This window comes from Gracilinanus agilis, chromosome 5, assembly GCF_016433145.1.
Source record: "Gracilinanus agilis isolate LMUSP501 chromosome 5, AgileGrace, whole genome shotgun sequence".
NCBI lineage: Eukaryota > Metazoa > Chordata > Mammalia > Didelphimorphia > Didelphidae > Gracilinanus > Gracilinanus agilis.
Genome location: NC_058134.1, coordinates 130,699,667 through 130,723,473, shown reverse-complemented (window position 1 = coordinate 130,723,473; position 23,807 = coordinate 130,699,667). Strand labels below are relative to the sequence as shown.

The 23,807-nt window shown below is 34.5% G+C and overlaps 1 protein-coding gene across 15 annotated transcripts in view; it reads right to left on the bottom strand.

Annotated features, from left to right (window-relative positions):
- The window catches only part of CADPS2 (calcium dependent secretion activator 2), a 694,484-nt gene that overhangs the window by 361,954 nt on the left and 308,723 nt on the right, over positions 1 to 23,807 (bottom strand). For all 15 annotated transcript variants that reach the window (XM_044678498.1, XM_044678502.1, XM_044678507.1 and 12 more), the window contains exons 5-6: positions 17,422 to 17,658; positions 9,872 to 9,993 (exon numbers count right to left, since the gene is read on the bottom strand). In XM_044678498.1, coding sequence (XP_044534433.1) covers positions 9,872 to 9,993; positions 17,422 to 17,658 — 359 coding nt within the window. The remainder of the gene's footprint in view (positions 1 to 9,871; positions 9,994 to 17,421; positions 17,659 to 23,807) is intronic.

The following is a 23,807-nucleotide window of genomic DNA, read 5'->3' as shown; positions in this document are numbered from 1 at the left end:
TTTTAACCCATACCTTCTGTGCTAGTGTCAATTCTAAAACAGAAAAGCAACAAGGGCTAGGAGATTGGAGTTAAGTGACTCGCCCAGGGTCATACTACTAGGAAGTGTCTGAGGCCAGATTTGAAACCAGGTCTTCCTGATTCAGGCCTGGCATTCTATCTACTGTGATATGTAGCTGCCTCTAAGCCCCAGGATTCTTAAAGGGGCACACACAACCTGTGACATCTACATCAGTGGAAAAAGTGAAGACTATAAAAACTGAGTAGCAGTATCAACAGAGGCAAAACAGCATCCCTAGCCCTGCCTTAGACTTAATGAATGAGATAGAAAGCACCAATGAAACAAGGGCAGCAGAGAGGCAGAACTGAAAGGAGAGGCATAAAGGAGAAAGTTAAATAACAGATGAACTGCAGTCAATAATAGAGAAACCAGAGATAGCCATCTGGCCCCTAGAAGAATCTCAGAGAAGACAAAGGCAGAAATGATTAGATGTACCTACTTCTTCAAGGATTCAGGGAAGTTTTAAAAAGAAGAGATTGCTCTTTCTCTGATTCTCCTCATCATCCCTGACCAATAAGATCAGAAACTATTCTCTCTGTCTGGATGTGTGTGTATGTGTGTGTATGCACATGTTTTATATACATATACACACTATATATAAACATGTATGTGTATACACACACACACACAATCTATTCAATTCTTTAGTTAAATATATCCTGTATTTTGATTTTTTTTCCTTTCAAACATTAAAAGGCCAGGGGTCAGCTAGAGATACATACAAATTTAAATAAGAGCAGAAAGCCAAATTTATCTGAATTATAGGAATTGTCCACATTGGGAGCACTAAACTATTGTGATTATTATCAGTAAAATTTCAGTAGACAAAAACTCTATAAAGCAGAGAAAGGGGCCACTTGGATCTGAGGACCACTACCTTTACCTTATTACAACAGGATGTGGATGGTAACATCGCTTGGGGACTATCTTTTGCCTTTCTTTGGATGCCTAGTATGTAATGTAGCATCTTACACGGAGCAGGACTTAAATAAAGGATTCTTAAGAACTTTTCCACCTCTCCTGTGCAGCCCAATGAGCCTTCCCTCATATTTGATAATCCATCTATAATCACTGTCTTTTCTCTGGTCATCTATGGATAGAATAGGCTTGCTATTTACTTCATAAGATTTTTCTTTTTACAAGATGCAGCTCAAGTATGACCTTCTCCATAAACCCTTTCTTGTTTCCCTCCAACTGCTAATGTCCTTCTTGCCTAAATACTCTGTAATTATTTTGAATTTGTTTTATATACATTTATGTATATAAACATACTTATAAACACACATACTCACTTTGTCTTCTCTGTGAAAATGTAAAATCCTTGAGAATAGGGACATCTTCATTCTTTCCATTTGTCCATGGAGTATTGGAACCTAGCACAGTGCCTGGCACTTAGTTGATGCTTAATTAAAGTTTGTTGACTGACAGTGGGTGACCTGTTATTTCCATTCCTGTGAGAGCTCCCTTCCAGGAGTTTCAATCACTATTTCAGGACAGTAATCCTTTACATATCATCTAGGGATCCAAGTTTTATTAAAGAAGATTTATTAGCTTCCACTTGTTGCCAGGTAGAAGGGGTCTTTCAGAATGTTAGTAGAGTCACATTGGACAGTGGCCTGTTAAGCAGACTGGCAACTCAGACAGAATGATCACACCTTTACCTAGAAGCAGGAAGTGATATGACAGGAAAACCCACTAACCCAAACAAATATAACCCATTGCACTGTATCTTGGTTTTGAATATAATAATATGGACAGCATAGTGTAGTGGATAGAAAGTCCTTTCAAGCCCAAGTCAAGAAGACCAAGATTCAATCTGACACCTCTAACTTTGGTTTAAGAAACATTTTTTAAGATACATGCACAATGGAAGGACAAAGAAAATATCTTATACATGTTTTTTGATCATTGGCTGTATATATAAATGTTTTTTGTTTCTGGATGATTAAACTGTGGGTCCCCTTTCACATTTTTAATCATATAAAATGAATAGCTTATGTGTTCTGTAACTATTCTACAAGAAGATCTAACAAATGAAACATTATTTGAAAATGTATTCCAATATAACACATTCAAATGAAAAGTAAAATATCTCACATCAAAAAAGCTCAGGTGTGTTTCTGTGGGCTCTTTATTTACACGAGCATGAATACAAATGCTTTGCCATTCTGAATTGCTTTCAGTTATAGCTGCCAAAACCTTTCGGTATCTTGACATATTGTTATAGTTGTGTTTCAGGCTTTAAATTTCCCATTAGCGAAGAAGCAGCAGCATTCTCCATTTGGCCTGCACAGTTATACAACAAAGGAATCTCAATGTTCTGCCCTAATGACTGAAGTGTCTTCCTAATAAACACAGAGCACTTCAGCCAGTTTTCAATGCAAGGTTCCAATAACTGAATATCAATCTCTTTGCTTGTCCCCCATGCTTACCTTTTCAAACACAGAATAAGTTATTTTGCCAGGTACTCATTTGCATTAAAATGCCTTCAATAAAACTCAAGAAATTCAAAATAACAGATTGACAATCTATAAATAATAAGGCTTTCTGTACCAAGTGATATTGTTGGAAGTGGATTTGAGAATCCACTTCCCAAAAGTTGGATGCACTTGAGAAGTCAGCAGCTCATGAGACTAGTGGGAAGTCAGGAGGGCCATATAACCTGGGCTTTGAACTCAAGAGGCTTTCAAACAGTTAAAGAAATATTACCACTTTTCTATTAAATGGCATTTGAACAGTCACACCATGTTTAACATCAACTGTGACACATCACAAATCCTAATTGGTACATTTACACAAAAAATACTTAAAAGACCCAAATATCAAAAGAAATATGAAGTAAAAATTAGGCTCAATCCCTGAGGCTAGCCTTTCTTATTTTCATGCTTTGATTTTTAAAACTATGTCTAGGAGTCTCAAAAGTTCCCTTGCTTCCATTAGAGATCTTATGAGTAGGGAAGCTGAAGAGAATATGCATTTATTAAGCACCTATTATGTGCCAGTTACCATGCTAATTGCTTTTCAAAAATATCTCATTTGACCTAGCTGACATGAATACTCAATTATTTTGTCATCTAGTTTTCAAAAGTGGTTGCACAGAATCCTATTTTCCATGGATGAAACCAGCATTTTCTGTGACTTCTTCCTGACTAACTGACTTTTCCTAAATGTCCTTTCTGGCAATCGTGTTTTGTTTCCTCTTTATCTTCAGCAATCCCCCTCTTCAGACCCTGTAGTTACTGACTTTGTTTTAGAAATGGAAAGCACTTCAGACTACTCTCACCTGGCTATCATCCCATAAACAGGTGGAGAGACTGAGGGCTGTATATTGCTTCTCCACACCCATATAATCCATAATAATATTTTCTCCCAATTGACAAGTGACCAAGTATTTATTACATCATTGTTTTGCATAGCATAAAAATGATATTTCTTTCTTCATCCTTTCTTCAAACACAAGCAACAAAATTCCAAAGAAACAGAACTTATCCTCCTTCCACCAAAATGTACTAAGTAAAAAGTCATTAAGGTGATTTTTGTTTTTTAGAGCAGTGGTCTTGGACTCAAAGAGGCATCTTACTGGGCATGCTGTCTCCATTTTAATGTAGAATAGATGCTCTACATTAGTGGAATGAAAGATGCAATGAATAGGTATCTTGATTAAATTTATTGGAAAATATGGATGAAATAAGGCTTTTTAATTAGTCTTAGAGAAGATTGAATTGATCTCCAGCAAAGCCCAAATTGTTGAAGCAATAAAATGTAGAAAACGTGTTAGAAGCATGATTTACTATGATGATGGAAGATAATGCAATTTCCGTCCTGTTGAGTGAGATGAGTTCAAGGATAAAGTAGCTACATAATTGAGAAATACTATGGTTGGTAAGCATTTTGTGATTTTTTTAAATAATCCACTTGTAAGCAAAGAAAAATTGAAGTGTTTTTTTTTTTGGCAGGGGAGGGGCATCTAAAGACAACTCCAAGGCTTGTCAGGAGAACAGATGTGCTTTTTGAAAAAGTTAAAACACTTATTATTCTAAAATCTCTAAAAGCTATGTATATTGCCCCCTAATTTTAATGCATTTTAATTCATGCCAGTGAATTCAATTTGCATAATACGTAAATTACTTCATTATGTAACCACTAATGTTTTAAAGCTGTCATGACATGCCCATGCTAAGTGAATTAACTATAGGGATAGACACAACTGGAAAAAAAATCTGGTGCCGAAATGAAGTAATGCTTATGGCAGTGAACCTTACATATTTAATACTATACATTATTATTATAGTGCTTCAAGGTACTTAGGCATAAGTCATTTAATAAATTAAATTAATATTATTTATATACAAAATGAGATATTCTGGGTTGAATTGATACTTGGGATGGAGAAGGGGAGAAGAAAATCTGGGGTCAGTGTCTCGCTCTCCACTGAAGGGAGAAGCCAGTCACAGTTCTACTTCTCTCTCCTCTTATGGATGAAAATCAATTAACACTCCAAATTTCAAATATTTCAATTTGTTCCCTCAATCTGAAATTGATTATTTCATTCCATTAAAAGAATATTTATTGAACATCTACTCTAGACACCATGTTAGATGCTAAGTGAGAATACAAAGATAAATTAAGGGTGAATTCGTACCTAAAAAGAGAGTATAGTCTAGGAGGTGAGAGAACACAAACGACTATAAAAAACAAAGTTCAGAATATGATCTGTGGTAACAAAGGTTAGATGAGAGAGGAAGCCTATCTCTTCCCACAGGGAATATACTTCCTATGAGGGCCACAGCCTCAAGATTCAGTTCTGATTAACTAACCACAGGACTAAGAAAACTGTGTTGCTTTTGAATTCTCTGTCATTGTGTCCAACTCTTGGGCTCTGGGGCTCTTAGGAAATTTAGTTCCTTACTGGAAAGTCTTGAGCATGGCATACTGGAAATTAGGCTTAACCTTGCTGAACCCTTTCTCATTTGAATGTGTGGTAGGGATCATAGAAGGATCAATGAAGTGTATGACACAAGAGTTAGACCTCGAAAGGTGGGTAGGATTCTATTAAGCAGAGATTACAGAACTGAATACAGAAATACACATTAAGTAATGTCAAGCTCCCAAATCTGGGACATCCAGACAACAAACCTGTAAAGGCAGGGAGAATAGCAGAGGGAGGCCAGGGGAGAAAGTTGGGGCAGGGATTCACAGACAACTATTTCTACCTGTCAGAATAATTTTTGAGAGAAAAACCACTTGAATACAGGTTCTTCTCACCTCTCTGCTGGAAAAGTATTAGAGTTTTCACATTGATCTCTTTGCCTTAAATCTATGAGTCCCCATTCTAATGAATGTTTCACACGGTTGACAAAGTGATATTTCTAAATTGTAGTTAAGCTTTATTATGTCATTCCTACTTAATTCTAGCAGCTCACTATTACCACTAGGAACAAATAAAAGCTAAATATCAAATCTAGTGGCCATTTTTTCAATTCTCATTTTTTTTTACTTTTTTCTTTGACTCTCTACTTTTGTGAATCTCAAACTCTGTCTCTGTCTCTCTCTGTCTCTGTTTCTCTCTCTCTTTCTCTCCCTCACATCCTCTCGCTCTTCCTCACCACCATTTTCTTTCTCCCCCTTCCCCCCATTCCTCTATGGTTTATCCTTCTCAATGAGATCTTTTCCTGGATCTTCAACTAGATCTTGCCCACTAGCCATTGTGGATTTCCTCCCATGAAGAATCTGTCCTAGGTCTTCTTCACTTCTTCCTTTATATTTCTTTTGGAAATCTTATCATTAATTATTTAATTATCAATTATCATTAATTGTTTAATTATCATCTCTATATTGGTTATTCCAAGATCTATCTATCTATATCTCTATTTATATACTCAGCCTTGGTCATTTTTTAAAATTAGACTCCAGATTTAAATCACCAATTGCCTTTTTGACAACTTGAATTTGATGCCCCATAGCGATCTCAAATTTCACATATCCAAAATGCAACATATTTCATTTTCTCAACAGTCTTCTACCTTCTAATCTTCCCTTTTACTGTCACTGGTACTATTATCTTCCCAGTCACAAGGCTTGCAATATCAGTGCCATCCTTGACCCTTCTCTTGCAATCACTTCTTATATAAGCTCATTCCTCTCCAATCACACAGACACTTTCCTGATGCAGGCTCTCATCATCTCTCACCTGGACTACCATAACAGCTTTCTGGGCAGTTATTCTTCCTCAAGTCTGTGCTTCAATCCATCTTCCACTTAGTTGCTAAAGTGTTTTCCTAAAGTGCAGGTATAACCATGCCATCTCCCTATTCAATAAACTCCATTTATTGTATATATCGTATGTAGCATTTTACATATTATCTCTCTCATTAGATATTAGCCCTTTTGAGATCAGAAACCATATATTTTTCTCCCTTTTGCTTTCTCTTCCCTTTCCAATACTCAGCACAGTGCCTTGCTTAATATATGCTTTGCTGACTAAACTTCTTTTTTTGGCATTTGAAGTCCTTTACAACATGGCCTCAGTCCTCCTTTTCCAGTCTTATAACATACTATTTTCCTCTGTATGCAAACCACAATGTAGCCAAAGAGACTTTTTATAACTTCTCCTTAAAAATAATATTCTGTGCCCTATTTTGGTACCTTTAAACTAATTGTTACCCATATTAGCAAAGTATCAGCTCCTTACTTCTATTGTTTGGAATCCTATTTCTTTCTGAAATCATCTTCCATATAATCAGGGTATTCTTGATGAAGTGACTCCACCAGCCACTTGGTACATTCAGAGATTATAATGGGTACACCACTCTGATTTTACTCAAAACATGGAAGACGTGAAAACATCAACAAACCAAGTGATATGTTCCCAGACTTCAACAAAGTAAACTTTAAGACTTTCAAGTCTAGAATAAAGGAAGTTTGTACATTTCTTTATTCTTTAGGAGGTGTGATACTATTCTACAATCAATTTGATGTAATTAATGGGCAGTCTGGTAGACTCTTGAAAGCAAGAACATATGCTTTAGGGAGGCAAAATAGTGTTCTCTGACAGTAAAGAAGAGAGCTGGCTGCAGAGGAAGAACCTAGATCTCAAGACAGAATACCTCTTATTCTTTTCCACTTCACCCATAACTTCACTCTAACTTATTTGCACTTTCCCACACAGTAGTGGAGTCAGGCAATGAAGAAACTAGCCTAGTAAATGATACGATGCCAAGCAGAGATCAGTTCCAGTCAGTGGAGCTGAAAGTTCAAGTTAAATTTGTGGTAAGCTTCAGGGCCAGGGAGCTCAGGAAAACTGCCCATCAGGGACACTGCCCAATGGGAACAGTGCGATTGTACTAAGAGAAGCAGGAAGACTTCAGGCCCTAACTAACACCTTCCCAGCGCAGGAGATTTTCTTAGTCATATGTTCCTAAAGCATCCCTCTCTACTTGTAACCCACTGATACTATGCATTTGTGGGAGAATTTACTACAGGTTTAGAAAAAGGTTAAGGGAACGCTTTTTTTTTTTTTTTTTTTTTTTTGCTACTCTTTATGCTATGCCCTTTCAGCAAATTAATGATTTTGCTTTGATCTCATTGATACAAACTGATTACCATTAAAAATGAATGTATCAATGGGACTCATGGGCTATATTTTAAACAATGTTGGGCCATAGAGTAATGTATTTAGCACAGTGTCTAACACGTAATAGTAATTTAATAAATGCTAATTGATGATTGAATCTGGTATTTAGTGTTGAATATAAAATTGACCAGAGGAATTAACCCAGGAGTGTGAGCAAGTAGGGGGAATTATACATACATACATGCATATATGTATATACTTTACATAATACTTTAAATATATCGTTAACATATACTACATGTAAATACATTCAAACATGTGTGTATTTACATATATCTATATGTGTGTGTATTACATACTCCCACATATTTTTGTCTTTAGCAGCAGAATCTAAGATCCTTGAGAGCAGACACTATTTTATTTTTCCATTTATATTTACAGTACATAGTATAATATATAGTATATAAGAGAAGCCTAATCCATGCTTGTTACTTGAATGGTCAAATGGCTCAGTGGGAGGCAGAATACCTAGGTGTGAGTATTAGTACTGCCATTTACTCATTAGGTTGTCTTAAGAAAAATCACTTAAGCCTTGTAAGCTTCAGTGTCTTTATTAGTAAAGTGAAGGGGTGAGAATAGATCAGAGGCATCAAATTAAAAAAGAAACTAGGACATCAAACCATACATAAAGATCCCTGCAGGCTGAAAATCGAGTTAGAAAATGAAATATCTATATTTTCTACATCCTACTACATTTGTATTTATTTTGTTAAATTCATTTTAATCTAGTTTTGGCAGCACTTCTATTGTGTGTCCATAGACCACATATGTGACACATCTATACTATATTATCTCTAAGGTCCCTTCAAATTCTAAGACCCTGTGATTTTTTTTTAAATATTCTAGCTCATTTTCCTGATTTTCTTACTGGAGTTGATCTCTCTTATTTTGATCCTCAAACATCATTCTTCGTGACCTCTCCAATGTATTAACTTATATTTATTTGTGCACAAGCTTCTTCCCCTTACAAAATTTTGATGTCCTGAGAGAATGGGAAATATGTCACTTTCATCATTTCATCCTTAGTTCCTAGCTGAATGAGGGTACTCTAAAATATCTTTTGAACTGAAGGATATTGCATGGTGCAGTGACAAGAACACTGTATTTGGAATCCAAAGATCTGGGTGTCAATCACAGTCCTCCTACTTCAATTTCTATAACTTGGGGAAATTATTTAATTTCTCTATGCCTCAATTTCTTGATTTAAAATGAAGAGACTTGTCCTGTTGTTCTTTAAAATAGGATCCAGCTCAAGGAATTTATGATTCCTGTATCTATTTATATTATTATTTCAATCCTACTAGCAGATCATCCAAGAAGTTAAAAAACAAACAAAAACATTTCTCATTACCTTTTCTTAGTTCAAGACCCTCTTATATTTGCCACAACTAGAGTTCTATAATTACTATCCTAAATAATTCCTGGATAACTTTTGGGTCTACTATATACCCATCCAAATGAACATGGAAATATACTGGGTTAAAGAGGCGGTAGAAAGAGAATTCTACCATTTGTCATACTATACACAGAGATTAATGTTGGAACAAGTTTCCTGGGCTCTAGCACTCCCAGAGCCATGGATTATCAGAGACTCGTTCCACTGTGGTGTGATCATTGTAAATTAGCACCAGGTTCTGGTGACATGTGCCAGCCTTTGTTTGAATACATTTCTGCAACAGGAGGTGATGGATTTGATGGCTAAGAAGTGAAAGTCATTAACTGCTCTTCATCCTTTGTCAAACCATACTATCATTCTAGGGGATTTTCTTCTTCTATAATTCCATATTTCTAGGACATACAAATAAAGGTTGTTTGTTACAATTTCACCCATGTATTTCTTACAATAAAACATAACATTTCTTACAATAAAACATAACATTTCTTAAAATAATTTATACAATACAATAAAACATAACATTTCTTAAAATAATTTATAAACATCTTATTTATTTATAATGAATTTAACAACTATACATCAAATTTCCTAGCTATATTTAGTAAGAATGCAGCTATTCTTCTAATTAGAATGCCACCACTGAAAAAGTCAAATATAGATTCTCTACACTTGAGACAACCAATCCAAATAGTAATTTCAGAATGTTAAGATAACACATCATTCTGCAAAGGAAACACATTTGTATTAAAATAAAATAAGACAAAACACTGTTAATAGCTTACTGTGGCCTTGAGGCTTCAGCCTGATCTGTCTGAAGTTTTTCTCCTCCTTCCACTTCCATTGTACAATAAACAATTCGATTTGGAGCAACTGACTTTAAACCTTGAACTTCCATTATAACAATCTAAATAACAGAAGAGAAACAAAAAGGCACTGTGTCACATCTAAGACCAAAATAGGAGCACAGAAATGGTAACACTAAGTAATTCAATTCCTAAAAAAGTATCTTGTGCTTTCTCATTTCTTTTATTTTTTTTTTCATCCTGCAGTAATCAGAATCCTGTCCCTAGCTTGAACTTTTCTTCCTCCATTCAGGCAGCACTCAAATGCCACCTTCTTCATGAAGCCATTCTCAATCATCATAGCTTAAAAAAGTTTTCTTCATTTGGTTTTATAGCATTTTGTGATGATGATTATAGCACAGAACAGTATTCACAATTATAAATATTTTTTGAATGAATCACTTACCACAGAGGAAAACAATCAATATTATTCATGGGAAGGAAGCATGTCATTTATTTTCTGATGTTTTTCAATTTCAACTTTTAAAAATTGAAGATAGAATAAACAACCCTGCCCAATTTATTTAGGAACCAACTCAAAATCTTCTGTCAACTACAAACTGAAAATAATTTAAAATATTTAAATTTAATGGAAATTCTTTAAGAGAGCTCTAAACTTAGGATGCTAAAAATGAAAATGATTAGTACAAGAATTCACAAATGTAAATCTACAAAATGATTCACAACTGAATCTCAAGAGCTGTGATGAGTAGCATATGCATGAATTATCATCTATCATAAGGCAATCTACTTTTTGTAATTGATGGATATTAATAATATTGTCCAATTGTACCATAATAAAAACTGAAGTTTATATTAAAATTTTATATACATTTTAAAGTGTCTTACCTAGAAGACAATATCGATATTCTTATTATCATTTTATAGATTTTAAAACTGAGATGAAGCTCAAGATCACAAGCTAATAATAATAATGATGATAATGATGATGATTATGATTATGATAGCTAACATTTATGTGGTATTTATCTATATGCCAGGCACTGTGCCATACACTCTACAATTTTTATTTCATTTGATCCTTACATCAACTCTGAAAGGCAGGTGCTATTATTATCCCCATTTTACAAATTACCAAATTGAGGCAAAGAGGGCTGGTTGACTTGCTCAGGTTTAAATGGCTAGTGAATGTCTAAAGTCAAATTTGAACTCTGACTCCAGGCCATGTATTCGATCCATTATAACACTAGTAGTAAATAGCATATCTAGAATTTGGTCCTGAGTCTTCTGATTCCAAATTTGACGTTTATCCCATTGTACCACACTGCTTCTCGTCATGTTGCTTTCAGAAGTGTTTTTAGTATTTATTATTTTGGATTATCACTACATTGTGAAACCTAAGGCAAATCATTTAATTTTTATGTGGATCCAGCAACTTTTTAGGTCTTAGCTACCATGTCATTAATTGTGATCTATTTTAGTAGACTGATTTCCCAAATCCAGTGCGTGTACTACCTTTGTCATTATTCTTTCTGTCTTCTTTTTTGGTATATTGGCACTGGAGGAGGGAGAGAGAGGCAGAAACAGAGAGATGCAGGCACAGGCAGGAGTTATTAACCCAGGGTAGCACCGGCTAATGTTTACAAGTTCATGTGCCTGAACTGCAACTTCAATATGCCTGTGGACTCCCCCCCCCCCCCCAGAGAACGGAAGGAGGAAGTGCTCAGTTTGGGTGGCTGGACCAAGGGGCAGGGCATGCAAAAAAATGTTCTCTGATACTGGGAAGAAGGGGAGAGGGAGGGACTTGCCAATATTTTGCCAGTGTTGGCCTAGGGTATTTTATGAACCTGTTTTTTTAAAAATAATTTGGTCAATGCATTTTAATATAAGTGGTTTCATTTGTAATCTTAGGTATTAGTTTTATGTATTTTTAAAATGCAAAAATATTCTTGTTTATTTTCATCAAACAAAGAAGAAAATATTGAATGCATTTTATTGTATCAATCTTTCACCTTGTATTATTATTAACTCTTGTAAATTCATATATAATTTAATATGCATGTCTTTTCCTTTGATGACTGACCTGGTATAAAAGCATATGGAATGCAATTACATATCATGAAAAAACTTGATCCTTAAATCCACCATTTCTGGATTACCTTGTATGTTATGCTATGATGTTTGTTCATTATAAGAATCATGATATAACAAAATATATAAAGGAACACTATCATCTTCAGAGTGAACTATTTTCTCTTTCAGATAATCCAGAATCTCATTATAATCTTCTAGAAAGATGGTGGGAATAGGATTACAAGTGTCCAAAAATAGAAAATAAAGAATATTTTAATCATTTCTTGTGATTTTTCTTTTCCTAGAAGAAAAAATGAGGACAATTGCAGCCTAAGAAAAATGGCCAAACATAATGACATATTCTTTGTTGGCTCAAAGGATCACAGACTTAACAAGTAAAAGAGAAGTAGAGGTCACTAGTTCAGCTCCTCACTTTGAAATGGAAGGAAACTCAAGCCCAAGAAGATGACACTGGGAGTAAGTGACAAAGGAAGCATTTCAACCAATATCCTGTGTCTACAGGATCAGCTTTTCCCACCCATTTTTAATGAACATGGATCTTAATCAAAAAGTGTCTTGTATTTTTGTCATTTTTATTTCTATTCAACTGTGAACAAACTTATAAGACTATTAAGGATGCAAATGAAAAGAATTTCAAGGAAATTATGGAGAATGAAGTATTTAAGGAAGACCTCTTAAGATATTCATTTTACAGGGGAAATATGATACCTCTGGAGCAGAGCTGAGACTATTAATTAAGCAAAACAACTATGTGTAGCATTTCTCATTGAAGGATGTGTTGAATCGCCATGAATGAAGCACTTGTACCAGCTCATATATCTGAAATGTGTATCTTGAGTGTCACTTACACTGACTTTCCATAAATAAAACCCAGATGCAAATCTCTGAATCACTGGGATTTAAGTCCATTTTGAGAGAAAATTTCTGTCTACTAAATTTTAATTAGACAATATAATTTCAACAACCTACACTCCTACTTTAGGAATGAAGTAATCATGCAATCTAAGATGATTTTAAGAGAAAATTTGTTAACATTAGCTCATATTTCAGATTATTACCCATTTACATGGCATTTTCCTTTTCAGTCTGTCAAATAGCCAAAGTGTAAAACAGATGAAAGAAAGCATCTGCTGACACTATTTCTGTCACCTCCAAGACAAGTTATTGTAAACAGGACCTCCTCAAATACCCAACTTGTGAAACAATCATTCTGTTCCCTACAACAATACCACCATCTGTGCCGGGAATGTTTTACCCTGAAGAATTGCCAGTTTCAAAAGGTTTTATAAATAGAGTAACAAGTTTATAACTCTGAAGTCATAGAATAAATGCAATGACCTCTTAATTGTCAGGGAAAATGAAGACCAAAGAAATCAGAGATGTTTCAGTTTTGTTCACCATCGTGTGCTAACCTAATTTTTAATCCTCTGCTTAAATGTATCCCTGCTTAGCCTCTTAATTGACATATTGTCAAACATCAAAACTATCTGAATGTCATATTCCTTTTTCTGAGTTATTTCTGATTTGCCAATTACAGGGACAGGGAGATGCCTAAGAGGTTGGCAAAAGGAATTAAGAAACAGAAAATATTCTTCTGAACAACTGAGAGTTTATTAAAAATGTATAACATAAACGCTATCTAAAGACTGTATGATAAAATGTAATAACATGGTGAATATGGGGCAGAGTACCAGATACCTATGATAATGCTCTGCACATTACTATGTATAAAGCTCAAAGTACATCCAATAATAATGATATATAGGGGAAACAAATCATCACTAGAAGTCGTGATATCTCGTAGGATCACAGACTTAGAGCAAAAGGAATCCAGGTTGGGACTGTTAAAATTTCAAACCTATTGGATTTTAATTTATACTGAAATATCAGCAACATATACACAGACTGAAGAAGAAAACGGAAGGAAAACCTACGAGTATTTTATCCTGGGTCCATTTCGATCTCAAAGGACAGAGTAAAAGAGTACTGAAATGGGAATAAGATCTGATCGCCATAATCTTACCTCTGAATTTCATTTACAGAGGAACACAAAGGGAGAAAAGACCAAAATGAGACTTTCCTTCCAGCTGCTTTGGCGTGAATAACCACTAATTTAGCCAGTTAAGGCTTAAATATCATTAATGGAGAGATTAAAGGCTGTAACATCTAAGACTCAGGCTTACACCTAGATCCTCACAGCTTCCAGGGGCAACCATCAAATTCAGGGAGGATGTATTAGATTTCATGTAAACACATATCTTGTACAGAACCAAATTATATATGCAGTTTTGTTACTTAAGTATTTGGACCTAGAGTAATTATGGCTCTAAATTCCAAAAACATCTAAGTTTGAAAGATAACAAAAGATAAAAGGATAAAACAACAACAAAAAAGAGACATAAAAATATCATATAAATTTTATTCTTTCTAATTTTATATTCACAAAGACTAGAAAAAAAGAAGAAAAAACTTCAAGAGTTCAAGCTAGTTAACCAAACAAATTTTAATAAAACAAAAACCCTGTGAAAACCAACTAAGAAGTAAAAATGCTTGACTGAAATATATCTATGTGCACATATATGTATATGTGTGTTATATATACACATATATATTGTGTGTGCATATATATGTATATTTAAAATAGATCCTTACAAACATTTTTGAGAGCTATCATAAAATATGTGATTCATACCATTTGAGCCAAGGGTTCATTTACTAAGATACTCTTCTAAATATATCATAATAAGAGCAAATAAATATAGATTATACATTTGAAACAGCTAACGTGGAAATGTTTTGTGACTGGGTAATGACTGAATAAATCATATTACATAAATTTAATAGACTAATGTGGTTCTATAAAGATAAGATGCATCATTACAAGGAAATGGGGTAAAGGTGATACAAATCAAGATGGTCAAAAGAACTATATTCACACAACCATAAATATATAGTATTAATATTAATTCATATACATATGTATATTTACACAGATACACATAACACACACATATAAATATATAATGCATTTGAGGAGCAGGGTGGCCAAAACCTTTGATTTCACTGAATTAAAAAAGAATGAACAAACTATGCCTTATGGGCTAAATTAAGCCAATGCCCTTTTTATAAAGCCTGTGATTTAGGAATGATTTTTACATTTTAAAATCATTCTTAATTTATTGACCATATAAATATAAGTCATGTGCTGGATTTGGACTTGAGGACAAAGTTTCTCAAAATCTGGTGTAAAGAAGGCGCAGTGAGGAAAATCCCTCTAGCATTTCAGAAGGATATTCCCCTCTACAGTTTCCAAACAAAGAGTTGCCTGGAACAACAAAAGGCTAAGTGATTTGTCCAAGGTCATATTGCTAGTATGTGTGCAGAACGAATTGGAATCCAGAACATCCTAATTGAAAGGATAACTCTCCATTACCATAGAGTTCCATATATCTGTATATTTTATATTTGTATATGTATACACACATATGCTGAGCATCCTAAAAATCTTAGTTCAGTGTTAAGCAATTAAAACTTAGAAATAACAGGGTAGAAATCACATCATAAACACACACACACACACACACACACACACAAACACAAAGGCAAAGATGAAAAAAAATTGAGGAAGAATGGAATGAAACACAGAGGGGAAAAAATGTTTGTTCATTTTTCTGTTCATCTGTTTGATCTCATTATAAATGTTTTGTGAGACTTCATTTCTTATTTTGTACATGTATTTGTGTCTATTGATCTTTATTAAGTTTAGAATAAAAATAAAAAAAAATGTAAGCTTGTCACTCTTGAGTACACAAAGTATTGGGTAACTAAAATTAGTTTTATGTAGCATTTCTTAGCAGATATAATTAAGGAATTTACTCTAGGAGCAACGAGGTGGTTCAATGGTTAGAGTGTCACGCATGGAGTCAGGAAGTCTTAATTCCATTCTGGCCTCAGGTACAGCCTAGTTACATGATCCTGGGCAAGTCACAATCCCTATAGCCTAGCCCTTACCACTCTTTTGCCTTGGAACTGATACTTATATTGATCCTAAGACAGAAAGTAAGGGTTTAAAAAAAAGAGAAAGAAATGTAATAATCAAAATAGAGAAATTTCTAACTAGTTTATCAAGTTTGATTTAATTTCTGAAATGTTTTCATGTAATTAAAATAATCTATTGTTTATATGTTTATATACCCTTAAGTTTGTTTAAATAATTACTGGCATTTAAATAGCATAAAGTGTGTGAAAATGATGCAAATTAAGATTACAATAGAATATTCATGCTGACTACAAATGCATTCAATAGTATTAATAACATGGGTAAATTCATGGACACATACACACGCATATTACATTTACATACATTTATACATATATTCCTACATGTACATCTGAGGAGGGGAGAAATCAAGACCTCCAATTCCACTGAATTAAACAAGAGTAGAAAATGAGCTGTCATGCAGGAAGAACATTAAGGAGACCAGACTTTTAAAATAGAGTGCATATAAAAAGATTAGAAAGATAGGTAGGGTGCAAGTTTGAAATTTTTTTAAAGCCAAATAAATATATTTGCTGTCAGAGGCAATGCAGAACCAAAGAATTCATTCCGTTAAAATTCAAAATTTTGGCAATTTTGTGGAGAATAGAATGATGAAGCGAGAGACAGGTCAAGAGGAGATGAGGATAGTTACATAAGTGAAGGGGAGACATGAGAAACATTTGGGAAAATGAATTGTAAGACGTGTTAACCACCTATGTGTATGCATATGTGAAATTAGTAAAAATAAGGGGCTAAAGATGATGCTAAAGTGGTGAAGCTAGAACGGGTGAAGGTGGCAGTGCCCTTGGCAGCAGTTTGGTGCCCTTAAGATAGGAAAAAAAGCAGATTTTGGTTGAAAGATAATGAGTTCTATTTTAGATAGACATACTTCATGATGCTGAGAGGGCACCTGGTTTGAAAGGTCAAATGAACCAAGGGTGAGCTGAGATTGAAGCTCAGGAGAGACATGAGTACTAACTAAGTCGACCTAGGAGTTATTTGTATAGTGATGATAATTAAATCCATGAGAAGTGCTAAAAACTCTGAATAAGGGAGTATATAGAGAGAAGAGAAACAGGGTAAGGACAGAACCATGGGGCACACAAAATTAGAAGTCATGATAGAGATGATAATGAGAAAAAGAGACTAAGAAGGGACACAAGGAAGGCACACAAAACAGTTATTTAATAATATAGATTTGCAGCTTAAATCAATATGCATTTGGCATATAATATTGAAAGAGGAATTTGTAGGTATAATTTAAGACCTTAATGTGTGTGTATCTGTATATATACTTAATGTGTGTGTATCTGTATATATACCCACATATGGATTTTAATTACGAAAGCCATCAGAAGATATTATTTTTGCAATTTCATTTAGACTGATTACTTACCTCTAATGTGAATGACAATACCACATCTGATTTTGACAGCTGAATCTCATTCTCATCTCCCATATCTAAGAATGCAGAATTCTGTGATCGCTTCAATTTCTGCAGTTTAAACTCTGGACCACCTTTAGATACTGGAAGACTTTCCAAATTAGCCATTAGCAAATTCACGGAAGACCGCATCTCTTCTATGAACATGTTCTCCATTTCTTTTGTTACGAACTTGGGAAATTTCCTCTCCTAGGAAAACAATTTAAAATATTGCTAAACATCCTTTTCAATTCAAAATGGTACTAAATGTGTTTTAAATCACAATATTTCTAACTCAAGTCAAATTTTAAAAAGTATAACAAGAGGATAGATTTTTCCAAGGCAGTATTATCAAACAAATAAACACTAGCTCAGTTTTCTAGCCTATTGAACTACAATTTAGCTTAATAGACTAAAGCTGCAGGTATAAACAATTTATAGTTTAAACATATTGACTCAACATTATTGAGTATCAGTATTGTACACAAAAAGTAAGCTATCATACCAATCTACTCTAACTTCCTCTGAAAAGGCAGCTCCTTGAGAAAACATGCAAACATAATTATAAAAGTCAATTTAGTTTTTTTTATAGGTGATTTAATGAATCTCAATTAGCCTCTGATAGCCTTTTAATTTCTGGGAACTAACTTTTCTTGAGGAGTAATATTCAGGATTTAATTTCTTGTGTGTTTGAAGTAAAATATTTTTATTGCCAGAGATATCAAAGATCTGACAAAGTGTCATTTTATAACACATCCTTGTGGAGATTATAGTAAACATTCAACAACATGATGCAAATTTTCAAGATATATTAAGTAATTATTATACAATAAGAGATATTTTCATAAAGCAAATCATAATGAAATATGTTAAGCTTTCTTACATTCTTATACTCATTCTTAATCATTAAGTTCATGAAATTATGTTAAAGAAGTTTTTAAAACTCTAAATGAAAAGGGGAAGACTGGGGCCAAATAATTTTTGTTGTTTATAAATAAATGAGTTAATAATATAAATTTAGAAAGTTTACATGAAATCACAATTCTATGCAAAATATTAAATTATTTGTTTTCAAAGAAACTGTTAGTAGAAATAGCGCAGTGGTTCCCAAACTTTTTTGGCCTATCGCCCCCTTTACAGAAAAAATATTACTTAGCCCCCTGGAAATGAATTTTTTTAAATTTTAATAGCAATTAATAGGAAAGATAAATGCACCTGTGGCCATCACCACTTCCCCGGATGGCTGCAGCACCCACCAGGGGGCTGTAAGCGCCCACTCTGGGAATCACTGCACTAGGGTAACCATTCTAGCATTTGGAATTACAAAGAAAAGAAGATAAAAATATGTATAAGGGGCAGCTGGGTAGCTCAGTGGATTGAGAGTCAGGCCTAGAGATGGGAGGTCCTAGGTTCAAATCTGGCCTCAGACACTTCCCAACTGTGTGACCCTGGACAAGTCACTTGTCACCCATTGCCCACCCTTACCACTCTTCCACCAAGGAGCCAATACACAGAAGTTAAGGGTTTAAAACAAACAAACAAACAAAAAAAAAAACAAAGTGGTGGATGGTGATAATGAAGATGATTAAGAAGAATCTGCATACTTTGAAGGAAGCTCTCCCTTAAATAATCTCCTCTAATTCTTGAAATGATGAAAGTTTTCTCTGTCATAATTAATGAAAATGAGATGAAATGAAGGATAAAAACTGGCCTAAAATAATTTATGATCCACTGTATTAGTGATTCAGGCAATGAAGATTTTTGACTGCTGAAGCCATATCAAAGGTTACTTTATAGTAAAAAAACAAAAAAAAAACAAAAAACAAAAAACAAGAAAGGTTTTTTGTTTGTTTGTTTGTTTTCCTTAAGGGTGAGATCTCTTGGGCAACAAATTGCTTTGGCCTTGGATTTCCTAACCGATTTTAAATAAAGTCAGCCATGTTACATTGTCCTGGTGGTCATGTAGCTGTACATCTTCAACTATTTCCTTTATGAGAAAAATGCAAATGAGCAAAAAGCAAACTGACAACAGGGAATTTTTCAATAAATCAAGTTCCAAGACTTGTACAAAAATATTTATAGCCGTGCTCTTTGTGGTGGCAAAATATTAGAAAATGAGGGAGTATCCATCAATTGGGGAGTGGCTGAATAAATAATAGTATATGTTGGTGATGGAATATTACTGTGCTGAAAGGAATAAAGAAATGGAGGAATTCCATGTGAACTGGAATGACCTCCGGCAAAAGGAGCAGAACCAGGAGGACATTATATAAAGAGACTGATACATCATAGAACAATTGAATATAATGGACTTTTCTACCAGCAGCAAAGCAATGACCCAGGACAATCCAGAGGAAGTTATGAGAAAGAATGCTATCCACATCCAGAGAAAGAACTGTGGAATCAGAAATGCATTAGAAAAATATATGCTCGATCACGAAGTGTGATTAGGGTTTTGATGTTAAAGGATCGCTCTACTGCAAATATGAATGACATAGAAATATGTTTTAAACAATGATACATGTACAACCAGCTGAACTTCTTGTTGACTTTGAGAGAGGGGAGGAGAGAGGGGGTGAGGAGGAATTATGAATCATATAACCATTGAAAAATATTCTAAATAAAAATGTAAAAACTGGGGGCAGCTGGGTAGCTGGGTAGAATGAGAGGCAGAAATAAAAGTTATAAGATTATAAAATTAAATTCAAGTTTGAGGTAATATGAGATTTTATTTGAATTGTGCAAGTGAGAGTAAAAATTGAGGGTTGTATACCATAGACATTTTTTTAAACCCATACCTTCTTCCTTAGAATTAATATTGTGTTCAGTTCCAAGGCAGTAGAGTAGTGAGGGCTAGGCAATGGGGGTTAAGTGACTTGTCCAGAGTCACATAGCTAGGAAGTATTTGAGGCAAGATTTAAACCCTGGACCTCTCTTCTCTAGGCGTGGCTCTCCATTCACTGAGCTACCCAGTTGCCCCCCCCATAGACAACACTTTTAAAATGTCTTTTTTTTACCAATTACATGTAATAACAAATTACCACATAAATTTTCCCGAGTTACATGCTCCAAAATTTTTCTCTCTCTCCCTTCTCTCCACCTTCCCAGAGCTGGCAAGCAACTTGATCTGGATTATGCATGTATTATCCATATAGTTCCATATAGTTCATTTTTGTAAGAGAATAATCATATAAAACCAAAACCCCAAAACAAAAACTCAAATATACTAAAGTGAAAAAATTATATCTTTTTCATCTACATTCTGGCTGCAACAGTTCTTCCTCTGGGGATGGATAGCATCCTCTCTCATAAGTCCCTCAAAATTGTCCTGAATCATCATATTGTTGAGAGTAGCTAACTCTATAACATCTTATCATTCCACAGTATTGCTGTTACTATATATAATGTTCCCCTGGTTCTGCTTATTTCACTCTGCATCAGTTCATGTAGGTCTTTCCAGCTCTTTCTGAAATCATCCTGTTCATTTCATACAGCACAATAGTATTCAATCACTATCATATACCACAATTTGTCTAGCCATTCTACAATGGATGGACATCCCTTCAATTTCCAATTTGCCACTACAAAAAAGAGTAGCTATAAATATAAATAGGTGATTTTTCATCATCATCATCATAGCATTTATAAAGCACATCCAGTGTGTCAGGTTGGAGGCTGAGTGGTTTTAAAAAAAACAACAACAAATATTTTCTTATATGATCCTCATAACAACCCTGGAAAGTAGGTGCTATTATTATCCCCATTTCACAGCTGAGGGGGGAAACTGATACAGAGATTAAGCTATTTGCTCAAGATCACACAGTTGCCTTACCATCTGAGGCTGAATTTTTACTTAGGTGTTTGTGACTACAGGTCTAGTGCTCTATTTCCTGTGCCCCCCCAGTTGACTAAATGACTAAGTAGATGTGGAAGGCACAAAGAGGAAAAAATCAGATACCTTGGAGTAATTGGGAAATTTTTGGTAGCATTAAAAGAACTAGAAAAGTCAGTGTAAAGATGAACAAATTCTTATGAGATAAGTTTGTTTTTATAAATATCAACTTAGAGGTATCCATGGTAACATTCAACAGAGAATCCAAAATATGGGGCTTTACACTAGGTGAGACAGAATGATTTAGGGGGCTAAATCCAAGACTTCTATGTGCAGAGTTAATAGTTGAAGTCCTTATGAGTCAAAGAGATTTCAGAAGTAGGAAACTACAAAAGACACAGACAAAGAATAAGTGGTTGATAAATGATCTTGGGAAGATATTCTTAGGAGTAACATAGCCCAAATCCATAACTTATACAACAAAGTAAAAATATGGCAAGTAGCTAGAATATAAAAGGAGTTTATGTGCAAAAGGGTCCTAATCAGCATCACATAAGCTTGCCAGTAATGACTACATCTTGGCATATAATATTCTAAAAGCCTTAAAAGAATAAAGGCCTTCAACCCAAAATAATTCACTCAGCAAAGCAGAGTAAAATTTCACAGGAGAAAATGGGATCTTTTATGAAACTGAGGGCTTCTAAGTGGTTTTGATAATGAGGATAAAGCTGAGTAGATTTTCTGGAATGCAAACATAGGAATTAAGAGAAATATAGAAAAATAAATAAATTTGAGAAAATGGAAGGGACTATATGATGCTATCATGTTTATATTTCTAATAAAGAAAAGTACTTTTAGAACTCGAATAACTTTCAGGGGTCACAGACTGAGAAAATAGAGTAGTTCTGTCATATTTTTTATAACTTTAAGAGAAGTAAGAAAAGGGAAGCAAAGAGGAATACACTGGAGAAGAAATAAAGAGGAAGCTATTATAATCAGGGTATATGAGAAGAATATGATATCAAAATGGAAGAAGGGCTGAGGGAAGCAGGAAACACCTGACCTTTAATGTTATCTGACTGAATACATATATATCAGTGGTTCCCAAACTTTTTTGGCTTACTGCCCCCTTTCCAGAAAAAATATTACTTGGCCCCCTGGAAATTAATTTTTCTTAAATTTTAATAGCAATTAATAGGAAAGATAAATGCACCTGTGGCCATCACAGCACCCACCAGGGGGTCGTAGCACCCACTTTGGGAATCACTGATATACATTCTCACAGAGAGTTTGGAGTAGAAAGGCATTAAACTCAACAGAGAATTTGATGGCATCACAGAGAAACAGAAAAAATTAAGAACATGGAAATTTTAGAGAAGGAACAATCATATGCAAAAACAAAACCAAAAAACTCCATCTTTGGAAATAGAGTATAAAAGGTAAATAAAAAGACTGAAAAATTTTCATAACCTCAGATCAAGGAGGAGGAGAGTGAAAGAGAAGAAGAGGAGTTTAATAGAATCAGACTAAGATAGCAGAGTGAAATGAAACAGTAGGGCTTGGTTTTATCTCACTACTACACAACCTGATTACCCTGAAGTAACAAACTTAGCCCCTTAGACAAAGCAGTAAAGGTGATCCAGATTTCTTAATGGAGGAAAATAAAATTTGTTTTGGGCAAATTAAAAAAAAAAACCTCAATGGTTTTTCAGGAAAACACCTGAAAGATGAAAGTAAAATTAAGGAACTTTATTTTTCAATGGAAATATAAAAAAAGGATCACTGAGAAGGAAAGAAATTGCCGAAGAGACTATGATTGCACTAAAAGTTTTTATTATTAAAGCATGAAAGAAAAATTGTGCTAAAGGGTGGGAGTGAGGAGAAAGCAAGACTAAATGTGAAAGGGAAAAATGTGAGAGAAACAGAGAGAGAGAGAGAGAGACAGACAGACAGACAGAGAGAGACAGCATTTTACCTGGTTGTGAAAGCAAAGGCCTTAAGTAGTGAGGTAAATTTTAAAAGTCCCTAATCTCCTTTCTTCCCCCACCCCCCCAGGGAAAAGTCTCAACTAAATCTATTATACCAGAGAGAGGAGATCAAATATACCATTTCCATGATCAAGAATTCTAAAATACCCTTATCTGACCATAATCTATTGGCCTTTCCACTCCCCCTCCGCATTTCTTTACTTAACACTTAACACATTCCTATGACCTCCAATCTCTTGACCCCTCATTTCTCTCCCAGACCTCCTTCCTGTCCTAATCATTCTCTCCTCTTTTTTCTATCTTGACCCATTGGTGAACCAATTCAACTGTACACTGTCCTCTCTTGAATTCCTTACCCCATTATAATGCCCCCAATAATGCCCAGCCAAGCTTCAGCCTTAAATCATTTCCATCATTCATCACCTTTAAGCTTATACAGAGGTGCTACTGAATGAAGGCAGAGAAAATCACTCAACTAATCTCACTGGATCCAATATAAATCTATGTAACATAATTTCAACTGGACCCTGACTGCTGCC